The sequence below is a fragment of the Colletes gigas genome, unplaced genomic scaffold (assembly GCF_013123115.1).
Source record: "Colletes gigas isolate AHSC1104 unplaced genomic scaffold, ASM1312311v1 Colletes_gigas_Sc00029, whole genome shotgun sequence".
NCBI lineage: Eukaryota > Metazoa > Arthropoda > Insecta > Hymenoptera > Colletidae > Colletes > Colletes gigas.
Genome location: NW_025106658.1, coordinates 1,554,663 through 1,580,550, shown reverse-complemented (window position 1 = coordinate 1,580,550; position 25,888 = coordinate 1,554,663). Strand labels below are relative to the sequence as shown.

At 39.8% G+C, this 25,888-nt stretch overlaps 1 protein-coding gene across 1 annotated transcript in view; it reads left to right on the top strand.

Annotated features, from left to right (window-relative positions):
- The window catches only part of LOC122401866 (protein rhomboid-like), a 337,759-nt gene that overhangs the window by 269,349 nt on the left and 42,522 nt on the right, over positions 1 to 25,888 (top strand). Inside the window, exon 5 of the mRNA XM_043404284.1 lies at positions 23,004 to 23,121. Coding sequence (XP_043260219.1) covers positions 23,004 to 23,121 — 118 coding nt within the window. The remainder of the gene's footprint in view (positions 1 to 23,003; positions 23,122 to 25,888) is intronic.

Sequence of the window (25,888 nt, the reverse complement as noted above, 5' to 3'; positions counted from 1 at the left end):
GTTGCTATTGTTCAATGGATAATTTGAATCCAGATGCTCATTAAGATCTTCTGTTAAATGTATTTACAGGTTAGCGAAGCTTTTCATTAACTCTTGTTTCCAAACATGCATTTAACGCACCATAATAGCTAACTAACAAATTCTAAAGGTACACCTCTACAGAGAAACTAATTATACCGAATTATGCCCCCTCTCCGTTTCCTAGCTATTTACATTTATAAAATTGTATGCAAAGATCTATAAGAGGGACGATGGCAAGAGAAAAGCATAGATTAATTGCAAGAGTCTGGAAAGGAATTGCTTTTTCGCGACGTAACTTTTCCTTTGTTAGTCCGTATCATATGGAGCTCGTTCGTGCTTATTGTCAATGTTCAAAGAGTCTCTCCTCTCTCTTTTCCCCTCTCGTCAAAGATCGTCGAAAACGGGAAAGGGGCAGTGGCAAATTAGAGGCTCGAGGCGTCAATGCAGTTTGTGCTTCTTTGTAAACGTACGTCCCATTTCCACACGTTTCATCCTTTTCGTTTCCTTAATATTATTTCCGAGAAAACCGACTACAGTCAGCCCCCCATAACTATCCGTACACCCATCATTCGTGAAAGATAATTGCAAAAATTAAACGACGAAAATTTCGCAATAAATTCTTTATTATAAATGGACACACGTATAATAAAGTTTATTTTTATCACATTTTAATAGAATTTTGTACTATATTCTATACTGTTTCGAACTTCTAACATTTCTTTATTAAAAATTTAATTCTCTTATAATCGTTCACCTATTAATTTGATTTTTGTGTTTCTTCGTAAATGCTAATCTTTCGAAGCACTAAAACCTAAGTTATAGTATAATGAAGTTTATTTTTATCAAATTTTAATAGAATTTAGTACTGTTTCAAACTTCTAACATTTCTTTATTAAAAATTTCATTCTCTTATAATCGTTCACCTATTAATTTGATTTTTGTGTTTCTTCGTGAATGCTAATCTTTCGAAGCACTAAAACCTAAGTTATAGTATAATGAAGTTTATTTTTATCAAATTTTAATAGAATTTTGTACTGTTTCGAACTTCTAACATTTCTTTATTAAAAATTTAATTCTCTTATAATCGTTCACCTATTAATTTGATTTTTGTGTTTCTTCGTAAATGCTAATCTTTTGAAGCACTAAAACTTAAGTTAATTCGATCAAAATGAACGTGAAACTATCGGAAAAGTTCTATAATATTGAAATATCAATCGATGTAAGACAAAACGAACAAAACATTGTTTTAAAGATTAATTTGATTAATTTTTCCTTTTTGTTGTCCTTCGTGGCCCGGATTATAATTTCCGTTGACGTGGAATGCGACACGCAACGAATGTAATTGAATGTTGTACAACGCGAAGGATCGTAAGTAACAGAGCCGTGGAAGTTTGCTCTTTCACGAATACGACCGGAATTTTCCAGGTTTCTTTTTCATACCACGCCCTGCACTTTGTAGAAATAACGAGCTGGCCGAAGCAAGAGGGTAAAGGAAATGAAATTCACGGCTCTTTGATACCGCGTTACCAAAGCTACGAGATTTCCGTTGAAAGAGCTTTGCAAATTATTTCGATACCTTTCGAACTGTTTCTTTTCGGCAGTAATTTATTATACCGCTCATCAAAGTAGTCGTCGATGAATTCTATGAATTTTTAACCCCGTTGCGGCCGAGGAACAAAGCAAATTAAGTTAAATTGCAATCGTGGAAGCACACGATTATTTTTTTTTTTACGAACTGCGAGAGTTCGCGCATTTTTAAAACGCCACTAGACGCGAAGGTTCAAAAGAAAACGCAGAATCGAGTTTCTCCCCTTTATGTTGCATTTATTTCATAAAAATTCGATCGAAACCGTCGTCCGGCGGAAATACAATGTTTTTACAAGAAATTTATTTACGACGAAATCGTTCGTTTTACAACAAACACGAGTTAACGATAAATGTGGAGAAAATAGTTGCTGGAAATGGTGAAAACAACCTCAGCTTTCAAATATGTATAAACATGTACATGCAGGGTGGTTGGATGTTCTAATCAATGACTTAGAGAAAGCAATAGGGAGATATATTTCAGTTAATAATATTTTGAAAATTATCTTTGTAAATTAGTTTAAAAAATAATTCAAATGAAATAAAAAAAAAAACAAATATAGTTTCAGAGTGAAGATTTCTATAATACGTACAATTTGGTTTTCGATTTATAGAAACGAAATCACTTATATGCAAAAAACTGAATCGTTCTTGGATCGAGGAATATTTTCAGGAAAATTTCAGGTAAATTGCTCAATTAATTATATAAAATACCGTGTCCGTTGGCACGAAAAACATGGTTTGGAGAAACCGCAATTGTAGCGTTCGATCGTTCGGAAGTTGTTGCATACACGTATTTGAAATTCCATTATATGAAATTAACCGATTACCAAGATTTCAACGAACTGTTACGCGAAACATGTTCAAGACTCGTACTCTCGAACAAAAATGATAAAACTGCTTTCGAGACTTGTTGAAAAACAGGTTGTTAGATCCCGTGATCGAGCTTTGATCCGTAAAAAAAGATATTTGCTGTATGTAGCTATGGGTTGGTGTCTGATTAAGATTAACGACTGTATGTATTTCAATGAGACTTTATATCTATGTTTTATATTTTCGTTTCTTCAAGATGATTACCTCTTTTAATTTATTCTCTAAATTTAGGGAATTAACTTCAGGAAATCGTACAAAATATTTTGTTGAAATCCTTTAAAAAAATTCCATTCTATTCGGACCAAACCATCGTCTGATTTTGACAATCGAGCGATTTTCTTCGTTATTAAAAATTTTTACTTCCATCGCAAAAATGACCTCAATAATAAGAAATTAACTTCAGGAAATCGTACAAAATATTTTGTTGAAATCGTTTAAAAAAAATTGCATTCTACTCAGAGCAAATTATCGTCTGATTTAGACAATCCAGCAGCGATATTTGGATTTTATTTGTAGCGTTCGAACGTTTGTCAAATACCCGACTAATCTCGAGCCTAATTTCGAGTCCCTACGCATCCGTCGCTCGGTTAGAGTCGGTGGCATCGATCTTGTTAATACCGTAGCCGTAGCAAAAGAGATAGAACCTTGTCCCGTGTCTAAAATCCGTCGAAACTCGACCCAGTCACGTAGCGTTGAAATCTCCAAGTTAATAAAGGGCATAAAGGAGCCGTTGTAAACTACTGGGTCGTGAAAAACGTTTAGGCGAACGCCAGTCGGTGGGCATTAGGGTCCTCCGTGGCGCACCTGGTCAGATTCGGCCCGAACGGCCATCAAAGAGAAATTTCACCGAGCATGTTCGCAGCTACCCCTACACACCATCGGCCAATTTACTTTTTCAAACGTCGCTGACCGTCTGCCAGAACCTGTCAGGATTCTGCGACACTTTGGACACAAAAATGCCACCCTGTTCATTCACTCGTTCCTCTAGATCGCTTAAATAATAAATTTCTACACCTTCTGTTTCCCTTCTCCGCGCAACGCAACGTAAACAATGGCTGTCAAACTTGTGCACCACCAAACAAAAGTCTAACGAACGCGACACCAAAATCATTCAGGTTTTTTTTTCAGACGGGAATACGGTAAGTAGACGACTCAAAACCAAGAACCGAATGACGTTCCTTTCGACTATGCTGTAACTTTATTATGCACCTACAAATTTGACAACTTTTTACACGCCTCGATTAATAATAACGATCGTCGAATGTTCTTAAATGTAAACATTCGTCACTCACTGTCGCACTTCAGTCATTTTCGAACCACCAAGAGAAATTCCAAGAGAAATGTACGAGTCACATTCCCAGCGTGTGTTTTTATCGAACGATCCACTTTCCATCTACGCGTTTATATTTCGTCGTACAAAATTCCGATAGAAAACTACACGCAAATCGACGAACATGAGCTGACCAAGTTATGTAGTATTTATGTACCGCTCCAAAGAGAGCAATTTCGTGTCTCGAACAAACCGAACAGCCGGGGTGTAACTATCTTTACCCATTTCTCCGCGAAGGCGTATACTTCGATCGTCACAAGAATTTCCCCGTGGCACTTTCGTAGCATACGTGGCACTCGCGAAACTCGGAGCACTTCGACACGATTCCGTTCGCGCGTATCGCAAAAGAATTCGTGCAAGAAATGGTAAATACGAGAGAGGAGCGCAGATTAAATATAACTACACGCACCGCGAGACGGCTCGCGATAGAATGCCGAGGTATCGTCGAGTAGGGTTCGTTTGGCGGTACGGTGGTGAACGCGGAGCGTTTATTGGCGGACACGAGCCCCCCACGGTGGTCAGCGTTTGGCGGGGGCCAATGGACGTGCCCCGTGCCCTTCCACACGGTCGAGACCGCGTGTGCACCCACGCAGGGTGGCTCGTGGCTCGTGGCTCGTGGCTCGAAGCTCGCGGCAGTCACTCAGTCAGTCAGTCAGTCACTCGGTAGGCCCGCGGTGCGGTATGAGGTGGGATCTGTGAACGAACGAGACGCGAGTTTTTTTTATTTATACTCGTTGCTGCGGGCCTTATCTCACGTGGAAAACGTCGAAGCGTGTGTTCCCCGCTCGGGTACCTCGGCTGATCAATTTTTTCCCCCCTTTTCGCTATGCACCGGTACGCTTGCACCCTTCGAGTCGATCCTTAACATCTCACACGGTGCACACGAACTACCGCGCTCTAGGCCTCGGATATACCATAATACACGCTCGAAGATCCGTATCGCGGGGAACTTTTCACGTATGCTCCCTCCTCGCGTGTGCATCGATCCCCCTGTGTCGCGATCTTCGTTGCTGCGCGGTTCTCGTCGATCGTGACCGGCACTCGTTTTGTGCACGCGACGCCGTGACGGTGCTCCTTCAAAGTGCGTGCTACCAAGGTGATCGTGATACCGCGCAAGACAATGTGCGTGACAGCCACGCCGCTTAGCGCGACCAAAATACTCAAGGACAATGCGAGACACCCGACAAGGACTAGCATCGTGACGAACGTACAGGTGCAAGGATTAACAGGGGAGGCAAACAATGTCGGTGACACGGACAGACCGCAACATACGTCGATCATGTAAATACGCATTCTTTATTCGACTCCTCGATCATAACAGTTTACACGACATTCGATACAAAGTATCGTTCACGTGGGTCCTCGTCTCGAAGGTTCTTGGGAACGCATTACTTTGTTGCGATCGATTTTTAATTATTCCCGAAACAACGATCGAAACGAAAAAGTTTGAAACGCGTTCGCCGACATTTCGCAGGCAATTAGCGAACGGCGACGCGTGTCGATGAAACTTTCGAAGAGGGGAACTGTTGCTAGAAAAATGCTCTGGCGTTGCCTTGTTCCACTCGTCGAGAAACGAGCTTTTTTCCTCGGACAGTCGGAAAATCGAGACGCGCGAGAAAGGTTCGCGTCGACTCTCTCTTTTTTTTTTTTTTTCCACGCTCTTCCGCCTCTTCGTTCGCTTTTTTTTTACATTTTGTCGGGATCGTCCCATTAGTTTCGTGGTTATGCAAACCCATCGTCCCTATAAATCGAACAAACAGCGAAAGGATCCGCCTCCGGTGACGATGGAAATCGCCTGCGTATTATTTGCCGTCCGTTCAATTTTTCGCTCGACACGCAATTTTCTTTTTATCCGTTTCACTCAAAAATCAAATTTCTCCATTAATTTGTTTATTTTGTCAAATCTGAAATTAATTTCTTCACGAATAAACGAAATTCTCGAAGAGAAAGTACGCGTAATTATATATAATAAGTACCCTTAAAAATCGCGTTTAATAGAGTTCGAAATAATAACAAATCGATGAATTTTTGATACAGAAAACCTTTTTAAGAATATAATTTGGGCCAATTGCACACTTTGTATTAAATTTTTGGTGTAATCGGACCAAGTAAATATCGAATACAATTTCTATACTGTAATTTATCAATTATCGTCGTTTGCTTAGAAGTATACGAGGGCTTAAGTTGCATATTGAATTGGACACCGATAATAAGAAAATTATTATCGTTGGCTAGTCGCGTTATGGTATCGCATGAGAAGATACCGACGACGAGTCGGTATAGCAAGCAACTTTTTGCCTGCTGTGTGTTTTTGTTTCATTCGAGACAAATAGGCGGTCTTTCGTGCAAGAGGTCGTGCGAGTTCTACGTCCTGATAGTCTTGACTTTATTTATTTTTCTGTGAAACGACATCGGGAACAATGAGACTGTAACAAACGTTGCCGCTCTTTCTTCCTTTCTACATTTTATATGAAAAGAAAACTGGATTACGGGTCGCGTTCGTAACTTCGGGATTATGTATTCGTTTCTCCCAATGCGTAATTCTCTGTGTATTCGTGCGTTCGATGGAAATTAGTAACAATAGTAACGATAAGGCGATTTCATCGCGACAGTTAATCGCACGCGACGTGAGTTAAGAGGATTATTAAAACGAAATATTGGCAAAGTGCGAGGAATACGTAATTACACGGTGAAGGCGAAGTACAGGTGTACTTGCATTGTTGTAAACCTAACCTATAGTAGCAAACAAACGAGGGTCAAAACAGTAACGGTCGTAAAAATAGCATATTAGTAAGGTAAGCAATTATTAAAATATTCATAAAAATATCATTTCTGTCGGTCGGAAAATCTATAAATACTAATACTTAAATACTTAAAAACAAAACATTGAGTCCAAAATGCTTAACAAAAGGATTGTTAAATTACTTTACTGCTAGTAAAATTTGAATCATAATATAACAATAAACAATAATATAAAAAGGATTGCTTTCATTTCAGTTTGTCAATATTAGGATTGAATTATGGAAAATGATATGTATCTCTGTATATAAACATTTTATAAAATATCTTTTCACTTCGTATGAGGAAAGTATAGCTTTACTAAACAAACTCTCGCGAAAGACTAACTTTCTACATACATACGTGTTGAAAAGTAAGTTCGAACGCGTTAGGGTCTTGGATCCTTATCTCTATTGCTATGAACATCCGGTTCTCGATCCTGACGCCGAAGTTATAAGAACTAGGTCTCGTAAAGATCGATTAATTTTTGATAAATAAACTCTTTCTCGGAACGCACAACAGTTAAACTTAAATATTTCTAGGAAGAAAGGCTACGCTTTTAAATATTTTAATAAACAAAATCTCTCCTAAAAAGACTGTGATAATTTAAAATTTGCATCCCCTTAAAATCAATTGTAATATTTATCAGAAAAATGAATAAAAGTGACAAAATGTAAAATGAAATATTTTTTGAGACAAAAATAAGATATTATGATTAGCAGACATTTCTTCTCGCGGTATTTTCATCGTCGCTACTTTGGAAAGTTGTGGACGAAGAAGTATACTTCGGTCATGGGACGTAGTCTTAAAGAAAATGCAAAACTTTATTTAGAGTTGCGAGTGGAGAAGCCAGAGTTAGGGGAAAATGAGGAGGATAGACATTGAGTTGCTCACAGCGTTTAAACAAGTGTCCAATTTGTGTTCTTTTTACCGTGTTTGAGAATTTATCGAGATACTTTTCGCGTTATGCTTCTCGAGCTAAAGTTTCCCACGAATGTTCGTTTCTATCAGAAGTTTCGTTCTCTACAAATAAACTAGGCTTACTATTGTTTGTTAAAGCATTTTAAAACACAAATTTTACGACGGATAATGCTTTAATAATAAAAAAAACTTCGGAAGCACACAGAGCGTTTTTTCCAATTTATTCTAACTATTTTTAACGATTTTAAGAGTTCCTACATGAAAATTAAAGTAAACAAAAATGTAACATTTTAGTAAGATTACAAAATACACGGAGAACTTGTTTATTTCAACCAAAACAGTAGGTGTTATAAGATCGTCGAGAGTATGTTTACATTTCCATTATTATACTGTTTACCTTTGCAGTTCAATTTTATGTACTTTGGACGATAGATTTCAAAACTTTGTGATTATTTATAATTCTTGTTTAATGGACATTTCAACTGACCGTGTATTTAAAAAGTTTGGAGCACGTATAATTATGAATTTTACGACGAGAATTTAGTAAATGTAAATTTGGCCAATTCTGTGCTACGAATTTATTTATGGTTTTTCTCTCGTTAACGAAACACGCGGCTTCTGTTTCCGCCATTTTATCTATTCTATTTTTGTTCCTACGTTCCTCTAATTTTTTTGGTTCCCGACTACTTTTTACTTTAATCTCGTTAGAAGAAAGAAAGAGCTGTTTTAATTAGGAGCAAAGCATAAAGAGAATATAATAGATAATTATAATTTATTTTTAAACGAGATCATTACTTTGGACTGTTTAATTACATGTGTTCGTCTGGTTCTAGTTTCACTAAAACTGCCATAGTACGAAAAAGTATTTAAAACGAACAATTTTTTAATTAGACTAAGCTTTACAAAATTATCGTCGAAACATCTTATTTTCCCGAATAACTAAATACGTTTACTGAAGGAAAAATCTCATTTTCTGATTCTGCGTCTACTTTTAAGGCTGGCAAAGCTTCATAAAACCTTTTTTGCCCTCTAATTTTTTGCAGCCAACAAAAACACGTTAGGTATACGGGTCTACCCTACTTTCCTCTGTCATAAAAAAATGGTGCCAATTAGTCTGGATTAATATGCAAAAGACGAATAAATAAATCTAAGTTCTAAGTAGATGTTGTTGTCTATTACTTTACTCTTTGTGTATTCATTTTAATTAGGATGCGCCTAGCAACAGGCAACCCAATGACGCGCAAGCGCGATCTTACGATGATTTAGGCGTCGATACTAAATATATTTCTAACGATTATATTTTACTCGATATATTCGCAACACTTCTGTTTCTCTTTGCTGTAATTCTCGTTATAGAAAATCATCGACACGCTTTGGAATGTTGTTAATTGCATTCACTATTGGTATTCTAAACTAGCAACTTAAAATCTAAATTCTCGAAATTAATCAACACAAAATCATAGAGTAACCTCTTTTAACAGATAATTCGCCTCTATTTGCGGTGATACGAATAAAATAAGTAACTTTTCAAGTATGATGCACTTTTTCTGTTTGTGAAAATATTGATTCGCGTAAAGTGGTATTAAAGTCACTTATCGAGAGATATTTTGTTCGTCTCTGTTAATTCATATTAGTTTGAGCGATCGTCGAGGCCAGAATACCGTGTTTCCGAGTGGAGATTCGAATGTTTGCTGTACTGGCCTCGATCATCATCGGGTCGAGTTAATCGGCCTAATAATTTGCTTCCGATAAGTCATACTTCTCCCCGGGTTACCTTACGCGGCGAAGTGTTAAGCCTCTCGTATTTAATTATCTATTCTAACAGGCTACGCGCCGACCACCGACGATAAACAGGCTTTTCCTCCCTCGATATCTACAATCGTTGTTAACGTAATAACGATAAATCCGATCACGCAGTTGGGAATCTTGATACGGCCAAATATACAGTATTGTCTCTCTATAGCCGCGCGTGTCGGGACCGGGCGCACGCAACTTGAGAGACGAGTAGTCTATTCGGCTTTCTTTGATTTGACGCTCGAGCGTTCAAGGGGGATGGGGCTCGTCGACTTTTCTTCGGCTTTCTGTTTGATATCCGATACCCGATGTCGCGGCGCGGTGATTACAAACGAAGTAGTGGGGATAGCTTCGCGTCTATAGAGAATCCGAAAACGCGCGGCTATAGAGAGACAATACTGTATTACGATTCGGATTTCGCGCGCAAAAACAGCGGGAGAGAATATCGCGAAATTATTTTAAACGTGCTGGATTAACGTTCAAAAGTACGGGGAAAAAATTGCAAGTTGATAGTTCGCAGACTGCTTCGAGATTAGTTTTGGAACGGATACAAGGTAATGCCTTTTTTAAACCGGAAAATTGGTTCGTTTGGAATAATAGAGTCGAGCACCGCGTTTAGAACACTGAACGCGAAGTTGAGAACTTGCCAAAATCATCGATGAGCTAAACTAAATATTGGGATAATCTGTGTACCGTTAGAAATTACATAACTCACGTAGCTAATTTTTTTATGAAATATTGTAGCTTTAGAGTTATTTCAGATGGTAGATCTTAAGCGATCCGTATTTTCAAGATGATCCATTTGCCTTTTATTAATACGAGATCGTATGGATGGACGATAAATATAGAAATTACGTTTTAAATTACGCGAAAAGGACGGGAAGAGTATAAACTCGTCGATTAATATTCTGTGCAGATATTGTACTCCCGTCGCAAGTTAATATTACTCCGCAGTATTATCTTCTGTAACTTAATTGCAGAGTGATGAGTGGTAGAAATCGTAATAATACTTAAAATAAAAATAAAATGTATTTGTATGAATATTCCAGTTTAAATGCATGTTTGCTGAGGCACTGTATTTCACGCTGAACTCTAAGGGGGGATAGAAATGTTCAATTTACGAATCACGACTAGGGTACATTTTAAGAATCATTACTGTACTTCTTCGAGTATCACAAGGTAGAAACTTACGTTGTATTTGAGCTAAAGAGGGATAGAAAACGTTCAATTTACGAGTCACGTCTGGGGTTCATTTTAAGAATCATTACTGTACGTCTTCGAGTATCACAAAGCAGAAACTTACGTTGTATTTGAGCTAAAGAGGGATAGAAAACGTTCAATTTACGAGTCACGTCTGGGGTTCATTTAAAGAATCACCCCCGTAGTGCTCGGTTGTTTCAACAGACCGAGTTCCAAGTATTTTCGAGTCACCGTGGGTGATGTAATGTATAACATTGGAGAACGCGAACGATCGTTTGGTCGTCGATCGAAATTGCGGTGGAATCGCGAGAACGCGTGGCAAAAACGACGAAGTCCCCGAGAGGAGGAAAGAATAGCATAGAGAGGCGAGCGCAAAGGAGTGGTGGTTGGTCGTTGGAAGTGGGTAAATAGTAGGACTTGTCGACAAGAGGCTTTCGGTCGGCCTTTCGGGCGTTGAAGCGCTTTTGAAAAAGCTTTCGGCTTCGCCGCGGGGTCCTTTCGAGTGCCCGGCCAGGGGCGTTGGGGGTGGGAGTAGGGAAGTTGACGGAAAAGTGGGGATTACTGGGTGAGGAGGACAACCTGGTACGTAACAAGTGACAATTACCGGCGCTAACGAGCGTCGGGCCGCTCGGCGCAACCTGTTTCCTGCTCGAACCTCGAACGACCGCTGGCAAACGGTGCACAACCTTGGCCTTTCTCGATCGACGCCCAACAGAGGGTGTTCCAACCGTCGCGAAGGTCCAAGGTGTCGACCGACGTCCGAGTGCCGTACCACTCGACGCCTCTCTTGCCTCGAATCCACCACGAGGCTCGCAATTTCGCTGATCGCGGAGAAAAACTGCTTTGTAACTCCCGTCCTCCGATCGATAACATCGGGTCGAATTGTGTTTCTCGTTCACGTAGCCCTTTCCGACTCTCGTTATCGCGAAATTACCGAATCGCCCCGGCGCATCCTGTTTATAGACACCCTTTGTCCCAATCTCAAGCTATCTCGACCCTTTGTACCTCCTCCCTTCTATTAATTAAATTCGAGATTTTGTTGTTGCTACGACTAACTGAATTTATCACCGATGACCGACGGAACGTGAAAGAAACAGTAGAATTTTAAAACGTAAAATATAGATCGTTGTTCATTGTTATATTCACGAATAACTTGGAACATGATGTAATTTTATTTTGCGTGGATTTTGGAATTTTAACGCTGTATAAATCTTACGCGAGTGACATATCGATAGCGATCGAAGAGGATTTGTTGGCCTTTTTAAACAGTCCACCGTACCGAAACTTTTAAAACTGATTTCGAAACCGGCGTCCCGGAAAAGTTTCTTTCAAATATGCGCCGCCAATCTCCATTTTTGCCTCAATTGCACTGTCCGCCGAGTAAAAGTTTCAGAACGTACCGTTGAATATGTTATTGATATTATTTGCTAGAAAACAAAGAGAGAAACGACGCGCGTGGATGTCCGAATAATTATGTATTAAAAATTTGTTCGGTGCAAAGCTAAAAATGAACGAGTACCGTGTAAATATTTTGCTACGAGCGATCGACCGACGTTGCATTTGTGATTATTCCGAAAATTGACAATTTTAATGCCATCATATATTATTATTTAAGGAATCGATGCAATATTTTCAGCAGGAAAACATGTAGGAGAAGAAAGGATATCGACGAAACGTCAAACGATATAAACGACATTATACATAGTATACTCCGGATGGCTGACTACTTTTAAAACTTACTACTGCGAATCGATTTTTAAAGTAACCAGTTCCCCAACTTCAATCGATTATAAGATAAATATCTTGAACATTTCACCGCAGACAACTTTATTATACTTTTAGAAATCTTTACCCTCGATCTACTATACTTTTCCAAAATGAAAAGTTGTTGTCTTCCTATTATAATCTCAGTTTATTTAAGGTCTTAGATGTGTTCAAAATATTCCGCATTTTTTGCTATTTATTTCTAAACTACGACTCTTTTTTCGATCTAAATTTGTCGATAAAGACAGAGATACGTATAAATAGTGAAATGGTCGTTCGAAATATGTATTTGCATCTCTCAGAAATGAATTCCAAAGAAGGCGGTGTTTTTTTCCTATCAAAATTTTGAAATCCGATTAAAGCTGGACGCGGGGTCAATATTGTAGGAAAATAATTCGCAGGTTAGTAAAACCGACGGTGATTACTGTCTGTACGTTGCTCTCTGACCGTTTGCGTACGTGTGGAAATGCACACAATGAAACGAGCCATCATCGCGTTTCGTTATCGTGATTCATGCAAATTCGGACGTTTCGCCAATCGATTCTCGCGCTGTTTGCATGTTTCAATATTGTTTTCCTTTATCCGTCGGGGAAACGATGTCTGATGTCTGATATGCATCGAAAAGTGCTGTTAATTATCCTGGGAAAGCGTTGCAACGTTTTACCGTTTTTCTTTTTTGCTTATTCTTTTCACGTGTTAAATTCCTAGTTCGAAGGGGTAGAAATGTTCAACTTACGAATCATGTCATTTTAAAAATCATTGCTGTGATTTTGATGAACCCAATGCCACCTGGAATCATTTTAAGATTCTTTCCTGTGGTTCTTAAAATGGATCGTCAGTGGCTCGCCAATGAACAGAACGGTTCTAGTCCTCGAGTCGCTGGACTAATTAGACTCTAACCAATTAGAACGTGCACAAGAGAAAACGTCCTTGTATGCAGTTGCATTTCGAGTCAAAATCAAATAGCCATCCTCGATAATACGGAGAGCGTTGAGAGGGTAATTCTCAGTCTTCACCCCTTGGAGCGACCAGGGGATGGATCTAATGCTTGTGATCTTCGGATTATAGTGGAACACTAAAGCGTCGTGACACGAAGCAACATTCATTGCCAATAAACAAAGGAACATCAGCAAACGCGTGCATCATTGCGGAGGAAAGCTAATACCCATTTTTTCTGATAAAAAGTCAAAGTAAAAGCACCCTTCAACACTTTCACAGTTTCGACTTTATATAAAAAAATTCACGATTCGAATTTGTCGAATTTGGTGTATAAACCGTCGTGGATTCTATTTAGTCAATGCGCGTACGCTTAGAACGTCGAAACGAGCTCGTAAACGATCCCGCCCGTGCATCTGATATATCTTGGTCTATCTCTCCCGCCTCTATCCCCCGAGCATCCGTTTTTCGGCGTGCTTCTCGCTGAAGGAGCGTGGAGATTCGTCAAATTAATTAGCCACCCTGTACGTAATTACACATTCATCCTCGTAGGTAGTTTCACACACAGACACAGAGGCAGGAACGTCAAAGATCCTGGTGTAAGCGCGAGAGAAGAGGTGATTCGAGTAGGGTGCGGCGAAACGAGGATGAAGGGGGGGGGGATGAGGAAGCAGCAAACCAGAAGGGGAAAGGAAGAGGAGAAAGGGACCAGACCATACGGCTGGCGTGTACCAAGGATATTGGGCTATACGTCATACGTTGCATAGCTACGCGACCCCAAACGAGCTATTGTTCCTCGCGAGGAAGTGTTTTCCCTCCCCCCTTCCCCCCTCTACACGCTCCCCTCTCCCATTTACCCCACTCGACGCGAGCTATTTCGTGGCGTGTCATCCCGATAATTTTGGAAATTTCGACGGTCTACACGCGCTACACCGTGACCGATTAATCGTCCCATAGGATCATCCTATCGGCGTGCCCTTTCGAAAACCTGCATTTACCGCGAAAATATCGGAATTCGTACAACTTATTTAATTACTTCAATTGTTAGATTGAATGAAATGAAATTATTAAACTGGTTTCTATGCTCTTTGTGTAATATAAATAAATGTATCGATCCCAATATTTTTGCATTTATCGAGGGAATACTGTTCCCGTGAAGAATTTTCAACGTCTTCCTAATAAACTATTTTCGACGAAACTAGCAGCAACAATGATTCTGAAAATGGTCGTCTCTGATATCGAAGATTATTAAATTGGCGTGGGGGAGGTGGGAGGGTGACGAGCCCTACTGAGCAGCCTACGTCAGCCATCAAGACGAGTTGTCTGATCGTAATATATGGTTCTGTACTGGGACTTGGTCATTTGATTGATTGCATTTGATTGCGCGTTATCCAATCGCCTGTATCTATCATAGATCGCTTATCTCCATGGTTATTGGCTATATCGTGGCCGTATGTCATTATCCATTTACGAGGCGCGTAAATGGCGTTGATATTTGCGATCAATGGTATGTTGATATTCGGTTTTCATCGCTATCCCGATGCAGTCTCGTTGGAAAAACTTAACGCGATCCACGCACGCCATGAGAAATCCTGCGATCACGTTTCATACCGATAATTTCAATGAAAATCGTAAGAAGAATCGTCCTCACGTACGAAACGAATGTAAGGAACCGTCGTAAATAGGAACTCGATTCTAATGAAATTGTATAAGTCAAACATTTTATACTTCCTCTGTGGGATTTTTTGGGTTGTGTGATTTTGTCTTAATGAATAGCTGAACGGAAAGAAATTGAATTCCGTGTCAAACGCTGGTACTTGCTGCTTTATTCTTATTTTCGTTGGTGGCGAGGAGAATCCTATTTGTTTCTAAGAATGCTGAAACCTAACCACGGTGGGACGCTTGGAAAAGAAGTCGCCATTACGTAGGTAGACAGGGGTTCAGTTAGTGCATGCGTGGTTTACCGTATGGTCGTACATCATCGGCTGGTTTGCGTCGGTTTAACCACCCTCACCGCCAGTTGCGCCGGTTATCCGAGCATGGTGACCAAGTCAGAATGATTCAAACGCCGCGGTCGCCAGATACTCGCACACAGAACTATCTCCTACGCGACGCTGGAAAATCGCGAACGATCTCTTGCTCTCGTTAAATCTGCAAAACGTGTTATTAATACGACCTCTCTTGCTATCTGGTCCGATTCAAGTAGTAATGACCGACATTGGTCAGACGAATTCGTTATACATTAGCCGTAATTAGCCTGAGCACATTTTACTCGAAATAATCAGACTATTTTATGTACTTTATTATCATTTTGAAAATAATATAGAAAAGCAATTTTATTTTGCGTTTATTCAAAGAAATTATTTTCAAATAATTCCATTTCTATTATATGTGTATTTTCTTGTAATATTATTGATGCAAACATATTATAATTGGTCAGACAGCTCTCTTATAGTTGACTCTTATAAATAGTGCTGAGAAATGCAATTTTTAATCGCGAATGATGATAAATATGTTACTGTGAATTGACCGTATTAAAAATGTCTTGGACCTCAAAGGGATTGACAATTATTTGGATCAACATGATTTGCGTTTCGCGTCCTATTGATTGCTATTACTGCAAAGCTCTGTAGTAGTGTCTTTCCACCGCAAAAAGTAACTACGTGGATAAGTAGTGGGAGCCATCAGTCGTACAAACAAAGGCGTAAACCGTCTATTTATGAGGGTCATAATATTGCACCTAACCTTCCACTCCTTTCCCGTTCGGCTATTCTAGGTCGTGTCTCTTTAATGTTCCGAGAGAAGCTCACGGGAGGAGCTGGTAGCATCCTCGACGAGATTAGGCACGCGGATACCGTGGATTTAGCGAAAGTTTCGATGGGTGCAAAGCACGGAAAAGAAACGATCGATACGGAAGTCATATTGGCGACTGTACTAAATTCCCATAACGTTTATTATGAAATTGAAAGGTTTGAAACGGCCGAAAACGCATCGATAAATTCATTTTATGAATCCTAATGACCGTAGTATTCCAAAGGTACGTTTTACGTCGCGTCGTAGCCGTCTTTTGAGCAGCCGTAAAGAAAATTGTGTTTCCTATACTGCTCGTAACGTATCTCAATGTTTTATATTGTATAACATATTATTTTTCACAGATCGTATATTGAAAAAACCGTCGATTCTTCGATCCCCGGGCATCGTGTTCTCTACGTAGTCCGAGCACGTGTTCTTCGCTGCCAGAAGTCAATTTCCTTCTTTGAGAAAGTCCTTTCTTCGTCGGTTTATCTCTGTTTCGCAACCTTTCGATGGACGGTCTCCGTCCTCCGTCATTTACCGCCACTCGATTCCCAAGGCACCATCACGTATTACCTCTCCCTTAATGTCATCCTCGCAGAAACCCGCCCCCTGTATACACCGAGGTCATAACTTCCGGAAGCGCTTTGATGCTTTATACGAGTTTGCCCAAGATATTACCTATCGGTCGGGGGAATCGAATTCTCGAGTAGGCGTGAAATCGGCTTTCCTTTTATTCCCCTAAGCAGGAACGATGGCTCTCGAGCTTATAATTGATTTCTCAAATTCATTTGACATACACACCATTCCATATGGTCTGAATAAGTTTAAAACTGACGTGTCTATTTCTTCTATAATACTTTCCATTGCATGAGATTCACGATTCGGAGTAAACGAATGCAACTGTTCAAAGCTAATATGCTTTTTGTTTATCGTTTCATACTTTATTTCATACTTTATTATATAAAATAGTTTGTATTGGTTTCGTAGAGCTTTGTCCGTTTTTAAATTGATTTTTATCGATTTCTGGATCTTCTAATTAGTGTCGAATGGTGCACCTGTTGTGACCACAGTTTCTTTCGTTTCTCTAATATTTTGCGTTAGTTTCCTTTGCTTAGTCTCGTAGCAGCAAGCTCTGCCTTAAAAGCTGGGACATTGAATGGTCGGTCGAGCACTTGTGAGAAAGACAGGTTGAGCGTAGCCATCTGGTGGCGATCGCGGTAACTACCACTCCAAATTTAATTCTTACACTAGTTACTTCATTGACATTTCGAAAACTAACGAGCATCTCTGGTTCGCTATAGAATAATTTTATATTTATAAAAAAATACTTTATTTTTGATTGAATATTGTAAAGGTTCCGTGCATTTCGCCCAAAATTCGAAAGGAGAGCCCTAGCGAAAATACGTCGTCGTTTTAGCGTAGTTTGAACACAGATGCACGGAATTCGACGCATGAAATAACTTTATGGTCGTTTCGGTGAAAATGTTGTTTCCCCCCGGCGGGCATAGTTGTGGCCTGGCTACGTTTGATTTATCGTGAAATATCCCTGCCCTCCCGGAGGGATAACAGCAGGACGACGTCCGGATATGCGCGTGCGGAGTCCTAATAATCTAATATGCCGCGACCTGAGCGCAATTTCATGCTTTCTCGGGCATGCGGTGCACCCCGCCGTCGTCTCTTCCGCGATCAAACGTCCTTCCATCTCTCTGTCTACCCGACTTTCATTCGTCGTCTCGATCTCCGTCATATCCTCTCCGCGTTCGCTTGCTTCCCGTTCCTGTAAGTGAAATATATACCTATCCCTCCCCCCCTCCCTATTAAGAACATTTTCAGCCGGAATTCATGAATTTCACTTCAACAGACAGCGATACGTGCCCCTAACGAAATTTAATCTAGGCTGCTCGGGAAGAAACAGCGCGATCTTTTATTTATTTGTCAAATTTACTCGAAACGGTGTCGTAGAATAATAAAGCAAATTTTCTATCTCGTTGCATCCGGTATTAGATTGTAAAAAAACGAAATTCTGTCATTGTGTTCTCAAGAGAAAGAAAACTCTCAGCTTTTATTATACTTAAATAGTGACTTTGGTCTTAACAGTACCCGATATGAGACTTTAAAACGTGTTCAACGATCCGCGGTTCGGAGTTGTCGGAGGATTTCGTGTACGTTGAGAGCGAAGAAAATGTTTTTTGGGGATAAAGTTCGACGAGACACCCTGTATATACGCGATTCTGTCACTGGTATTGGTGGCCTAGATATTCTATTCAGTCAATCGGTTCCAAATCTGCACGCGAGCTAGACGATCATCGCAAGATTCGATTTCCTGGCGGCTTTGATCGTGGACGAGTGAAATTGGATTTAAGGACTACTTATCCCTCTTCCTGCTACGAAGACGCGGTACAGAGGATAAGACGGAAGACGATTCTTATGGAAGTATTATTCTCTGGATGGAGTCGGAGAAACCGTGGAACGTGTTCACGACGACGGCCCACCGAGGATATTCACAATAAATACAATAATTTCTTTATCGTCTCGGTGCATTGTTACGCGATATCAATACTGATGGGCATGCACCGCGGTGTTTCTCTATTTCTTCCGTAATTATCGCGCGTAATTACTGTAAAATGCTACAAACGGTTAGACAGCAACGACAGAGCTTTCAGGAACAGTATTTATAAATTGTAATTTGTACAAATTACAATAGCAAGTTGTCGATACTGCCTTATCTACATTTGAGACAACTCTAACTGTAATTCGGGAACTTTTGTTCTAACTATATTTCAAATTTAAGACGTGATTTAATCTCAAATAATTTAAGTAGTATTTAATTTTAAAAATTAAATTAAAAAATTTCAAATCGTTCTAAAAAAAATATTGTCGACTGCGGGGGTCACTTACAGTCATTTTTGGTGAATAGACATACCCTCGAAATCCTAACCATTTTCGAGAAAAAAATTCATTACCGAAAATATACTGTGAGGCTAGAAATGTCACTCCGAAATTTCATGTCAATCTTTAAAACATCATAATTCCTGAACGGATTGGACGATTTTAATGTTTAAAAAAGCAAACTACGCGTATTTTAGTGGAGAATATGTACAAATCGTGAAAATATTCGAAAAGTTGTTTCTTAACTCCGTAAAGTGAGAAAACCCCCATAAAAGTGATCCAATCTTTAAACAACCATAACTCCTAAAATAGTAAATATATTTCAATGAAATTTTGGGGGGAAGTAGAGCTCATGGATACCTATAAAAAAGTACTAAACAAAATTTCCGTAGGATGTCAAACAAATCTACTAAAAATCGAAAACGAATTTCTAAGAAAAATCGACAGGTGTAAAAGGTGCCTAAATTTTCCGGCGAAAAAAAAAATTTCAAATCGATTTGGAAAAATTATTTTCCGTTGAGGGGGTTAATTACAACCATTTTTTGTGAATAGACATACCCTCGAAATCCTACCCATTTTCGAGAAAAAAATTCAGTAGATATTGAAATTTTTCAACGAAAAAAAAAATTTCAAATCATTCTGGAAAAATTATTTTCGGTTGAGGGGGTTAATTACAACCATTTTTGGTGAATAGACACACCCCCGAAATCCTACGTATTTCCGAGAAAAAAATTCAAATAGATGGACAAAGTCAACAAAATTAAAAATTTTCAAATCGTTTTAAAAAATTATTTTCTGTTGAGGGGGTCAATTACAATCATTTTTGGTGAATAGACACACCCCCGAAATCCTACGTACTTTCGAGAAAATAGCTTCTTTCGTGGCTGAATACCCTATACAAGACTTGAAGATGTAGACTTGATTCTAGTCGTTGGATATTGCGTTAAAAATTTCTGTTGATCTATTTTTTACCCCTTCGTGACTTAAAAATCTTCTACCGACCAAATAGTGACGCAAAGATCGAAACAGTGAATAATCAAAAGGATCTATATTTGGCAAGTACTACAGATGTACCAGAGTTCCATAACCCCGAGTTCTTTGATCTTTTCTCGGGTGATTTTAGCGCAATTTAGATGTCCCATTGTCACGCCGCGATATGGCGACCCTATTACAGGATGTCTTTAGGTAATTATCTAGAAAAAGTTCCATAATCGTAGAGGGAACCTTGCTCCCACGAATGACATTTTAATTGTTCTAAGAAATGTGTTTTGGAAACTGTGATGTGACCTAAGAATGATTGTTCTGCTTCTTGCTACAGAATTGTAGTATTTTAAAGATCGACAACGCTTTGACCAAGTGTCCCAATACTTTTAACAGTGCTAACATTTAGTTTTTTTATTCCCGAGAAGCGTGGCAGACGTCAAGCACCTAGGCACCTGTGCTCGCGAGCACAGGGACCTAGAGAAGGAGAGTAGACGACCCCTTTCTGGTTTCCTTGAACCCAGGTATATCAGTCACATCGCTAATTGGAAATCGCTCGTGCGATCTACGGTGTCTCGAGGCGCACTGGCAATTAGGTGTGCGCTTACGGACCTGTCAGCCGCGCACCGAGCCACTATGCATTCGAGATCACCCTTTTTTATCCCCCGGACCAACACGATATCTCACGTTTCTGACTGTCTCCATTTTCACTGATTCTCCCCCCCGGCTCGAGCGGTTTAGTTTTCCATTTCACGGATACTTAAATCCGCGCGCCAGGCAAAACAGAGTAGCTTAACAGTTTCGATGCTCCCTACACTCTCAAACAATACAGTTTTATCTTTGTAACAAACGATACGATACAATGGCGATCGATGAAAAATCCATATTCTTATTGGAAAATCTTCTATTTACATATCGCCATCTTATCCTACTTGCGCCCTACGCTTCATCTTTTCACAGCCGCTCGATGTCGTTCTTTCTATATCATCGCACGTGGTTACCTTTTCCATTACCGCTGACCGCCATCGCATTCCTGTTAAGCATTTTAGTTGGTCGTCGAGGGACGTAAGAGTCTCTCCTCTCTTCCTCTTCCCTTTTCCCTTTGTTCCTCTGTCTCGCTGCGTATAGTATGATCCCCCATTTTGTTCAGATTTCGACCCCACAGACCACGAGTTATCCACGCCATTTCTTATAACTGCTCGTCTCGAGTGAGCCTCCAGGGCAGTTTAGAATTTCTCGCCTCATGAGGAGCCGAGGACAAATCGAATCGCGTATCCTGCCCTCCCATTTTGTCCACGCCTGGCCCCAACCAGTGGACAAAGTGAGGGGTAGTATAGTATTTCGTCTACTCCCATTCCCCCTGCCTTTTCTATCACCTTGTCCCATTTTTCCTGTGCTCGTCGAGTCAACCATGGGGTCAGGAAAGGAATCATTAACACCGAAATAGTAGCAGTGTTCCTCTTTTTCGCTGATTTCTACGCTATTTCTGCTGTCATAATCGGTTCTTATGCATCCTACTGCACCGACCTGCAATGCTTCCCACTGTGTCTGACAGATGACTCCACTGCTCATATTTTCCCGCGCTTGCTCACTTTGTTTTACCTAACCTCATTTTTTTCCACTAAACACACCCTATTTATTCCTCGTTTTTGACTAAACATTGAACCACAACCTTACTTCGTTCCTCTTCACGCTAAGTACAAATGTTTTTTCTCCAATGCTCAACTGTTCTAGCTTATCTGTTGTTGAAATATGTTGCAGTCCATATGGTAATAGAGAAGGGGGCCATTTTGTTATTTTCTTAGCATGGATACAAAGGCTTCTCTGCATTATATTATACAGGGTGTTGCAAAACTGATAGAGGGTGATTCTAAACGCAAAACTAAGTAGGAAATAAAGACCAAAGAAAATGGATTTTAAAAATTCATTATCTATGAATGCAATTATCGCGAAGATGAAGCTTCGAATAACAAAATTTCATCTTCCATTCTCAGTTTGTTTCTTCGAATAAGATCATCCCCTTCTCGATTGTACCATCTGTACTGGGACGTCCTGTACAAGTATCTTCGGGAAAAATTCTATGAAATCTGTTTTAGTAGAGATTAATTACGCCGTACAAACTCGAAAGACACGCGAGATCGAGTACGTATGTTGCGTATGAATATAGAAGCGCCGGCAGATATCGACTGGCCGAGATAATGAGGAAGTTTAGACGCCAGAAGTCCTTCGTAATTGCGCGAAAGTGTTTTTCCTTTTCCTCGCGGTGAATCGGCGAAGTTAATTCCTCGTTATTTCGCTACCTCTGGCGACGATTAACGAGGGCGTGCAACTATCCCTTCGCGCGAAAATCGCCCGCAGGCCGACGATTATTCAGATCTGAGACATTCTTGGGGTGGTACCGATAGATTAATTTCGAAATATTCTAAGTCCTCCAAAAAAATGTTTTTCTCCCTATCGACGAATATTCTTATAATTGTGACCGATTGGTGGTTAATTATGAAACTGATAGGGAGGTATAATGATGTAAAAAGTGTGCAATACTGTTAATAATAGAGGAATTAACAATACTGGTCAAGACCAGCGCCACTCAACTTCGGTGATCTGACGGGAACCGGTGTTTTCAACGTGGCACTATCGTTGTGACAAGTTCTGTTTTTAATTTATACCAGTTTCAAAAACGATGGCTCAATTCATAAGAAACAAACTGTTTTTCATTTATAGTGAATCACAATTATAATGTAGGAATACAAGTGGGAGTAACTGATACATACTAAGTAAACTTTGAAATGATACTAATAATAACTTGTCTATTTTAGAGTATGTCCAGTTAGGTCTGGGTTAGGTCTGGGTTAGGTCTGGGTTAGGTCTGGATTAGATCTGGACTAGATCTGGATTAGATCTGGGTTAGGTCTGGGTTAGGTCTGGGTTAGGTCTGGGTTAGGTCTGGGTTAGGTACTCTAGACACATTTAAAATTCGATCTTTTTTAAATTACTTGAACAAAAATAATAGCAATGCATGTATTCCTTAAGCTTCAAAAATATTCAAGAGTTCCAAGAGTTAGGGCATCGAATCGATTACGTAATGAGATAATGCAAGGACGTAGAAATCCAATTAAGGTTGTCCTTTTGATTGCAGGATGGTCCGCATGATCGGCGACGAATTCCTTACGGAGGAAAGGGACCGGAAGTACTACGCCGACCATTACACGTGCTGCCCGCCGCCTCTCTTCATCATCCTCATCACCCTTGTGGAGGTCAGTAGGAACAGTTATGCTTCGTAATAATAATAATCCGGCTACCTTTGATCCCAGCCGCGTAACTTCGAAGCCGATAAATTTTTAATAAAATCACACGGTCGCGGAATCGGGAGAGAATGAGAGCACAGAGGTGGTAGGGGGGGATTCTGATATTTATTAAAAATGCCTTTGACGCGCGTATCTCTATTCCTCCCACGCTACTTTGAATACCGTGACATTACCTTTGCGTCGTGTTCCGATTAATATCGCGACAACGACGATAGCCAGGAATTCCCGGGGCTGAAAGGATCGCGCCGTTTTGTTTTCCTCGTTGTCGCGTAACCGTGTTATTAAATTCGCCGGTGCGAATTTGTTTTCGCTCCGCGGGAAGAATCCGTTGCGCTAAAGTGCGGCCGTTAATTTTCATTCGCATTGTGCGGCCAACTGCGGTGGGGGAGGAACTTTACGGGGGGGGGGAAAAGTGTAAAATGCCGCGAAAGTTCGCGGCGAAATTGGAGCCGCGTGCATTATGGTGAGGCATGGTGTCCGACTTCATCTTGAATTATTTCGCGGGTACATTTAGCCGAGGGAATCGTTACTTTCGCGAAATGCGACGCACCGGTGTAATTATATCGTTGACGCAACATTCAATTACCCTGCACGCGATACCAACTTCTTTGTTTTAGTAAAATATAGACTACCATACGTGGGAGTTCCTGCTGTTATTAGTTACAGAATATTTTATGCGGTTATTCGAATACTCGAAAATATTGGGTGGTTTGTTTACACATTATGGTGTAAAAACATTATTCATAATTATTCAATTTTTACTCTAAATACCGAGGTGCAACTTGGCACAAATTAAGTCTCTTTTTGTAAGCTATTGAAAGACTAAATGTACTTTTGAAATGTTAAATCTCTCCCAAGAATATACAAAATTAATTGGATATAAATGGTTGCAAAGGGATTATTTCATTCCCTTGTAGAAAGAATTACTTTTTAAGCGAACGTTAGAATAAGGGATGAAATAAACCGAGAAAAATTATGCTCTGTTAATTCGCATTACCTTTTTGACTTAATACAAAATTGCATCGCCGTGGGGTTAGATTAATGATGTCCGGAAGGGACGCGATGGCCGCAATATAAAGCTTGTCAACCAGTTTTTCCTCATTATTTTTCTTACTTCCATGAAAGCTGCCAGTCAATGTAATTATCTTTTGCAACAAGAGTAGCCTGTTCGTGACATAATGTAGATACGCGTGCAACCGTTTCTCTTTGATGTCGGCCACGTGGACGGGGAGGTACAATTAATCAATTTTTAATGAGTCTAATTCGCGTATGAAAAATTTCCGTCGCCGTGCCAACATTCGTGAAAATAAACAACGAATTTTGTCGTCGATAAATACGAATTTTCCGATGAATTTTCGAACAAAATGACGTGTATTTGTGTTCCCAATTTGCAAGCAATAATTTTGTTATAAATATCCTTACGATCCTGAATGCTGTTCATTGTTGTTTCTCTGACGTTTCTGTTTCTACAATCGATTTTCCCGATTTTTCTTCTTGCATATTTATCGTGAAATTGTGTATAGAAATTAATATATTTATTTTTGTTCACACAATGGAAATAATAGCGATTGTTGGTTATTGCGAAAATGTGTTGCACCTTTTAGAAAATTAATCCACGAACTAAGAACCTTGTATTTCTGCTCGATAATAATTCAGCATTCCTGAAACGTTTCGCCGATTAACTTGAAATCGAATTTCACCGGGAAGAGCTTCCGGCGAAGCATTTCTAAAAGCTTCTATAAGCTTTAGAATTTCTTAGGCACGCGACGAAATTCTACCAACTACGAAGGAAGGAGGCGGAGCCCAGGTATGTACCGTGTATAGGTAAAGCTTTCTGATCGAAGCAGCTTGTTAATTAAATCCCCAGGTACATCCCGCGGCGTAAACTGCAATCCCGGAAGCGGCAAGTGTAGCTACCGATCCAGACTATCGTAATACGATGTAATTGAAATATCATGAATAACTTTCAACGGTAGATCCGGAATTTCGAAGCTCAAACGGAGCTACGATCTTTTAAAAAATTTTTTCTATCGCATTTTCGCTCGAAAACGACTGAATTATTTGCGACACTCGCGTTAGACAACATGGGAAAATATAATTGCATCGAGTTAAATATTTGTTTTATGATACGATACGATCCGGTGTCGAAACGTAGCTTCAAATTGCTTCGTTTCGATATTTAATTTTCATTTAACAGGTTGATCGTTTCAATCGAGCCAATCGAGTGTGTTAACAATTTTATTAAACAGAATATATTTAACAACGGTGTTATATCGCCTTTTTATCTTTATTATTATTCAATTAAACCTCGAAAAATAGTACTCCGTGACAAAGTTGAACATTTCTTTTTAAAAAACGAGTATCGATCGAAAATCTATTCTGACATAGTCTTATCTTCGTTCTCTGTACACAGTGGCGGCAATTCACGAGCGTTATCATTTTTCGATAGCTAAACAAAACTCGATATCGAGATGTTCGCCAGGCTCGCCGTTGTTACGGCATTTTTCTAAAAATATTCGATTCCCGGGGAAAACGGATGCGCGGCGTATATCAACGTCTCGCAAGGTCTTATACATAGAGGACCTTTCAAAATTCAATTCCGCGACTTCGGTTGCTCTGCGTGGCTCCGAGATACCGGGGCTGCCTTCGGGAATTAAATTTCCATCTGCCTCGATCGGCCGGGGGACGTACAGTGGGGTATTTGCCTCGACAAGAA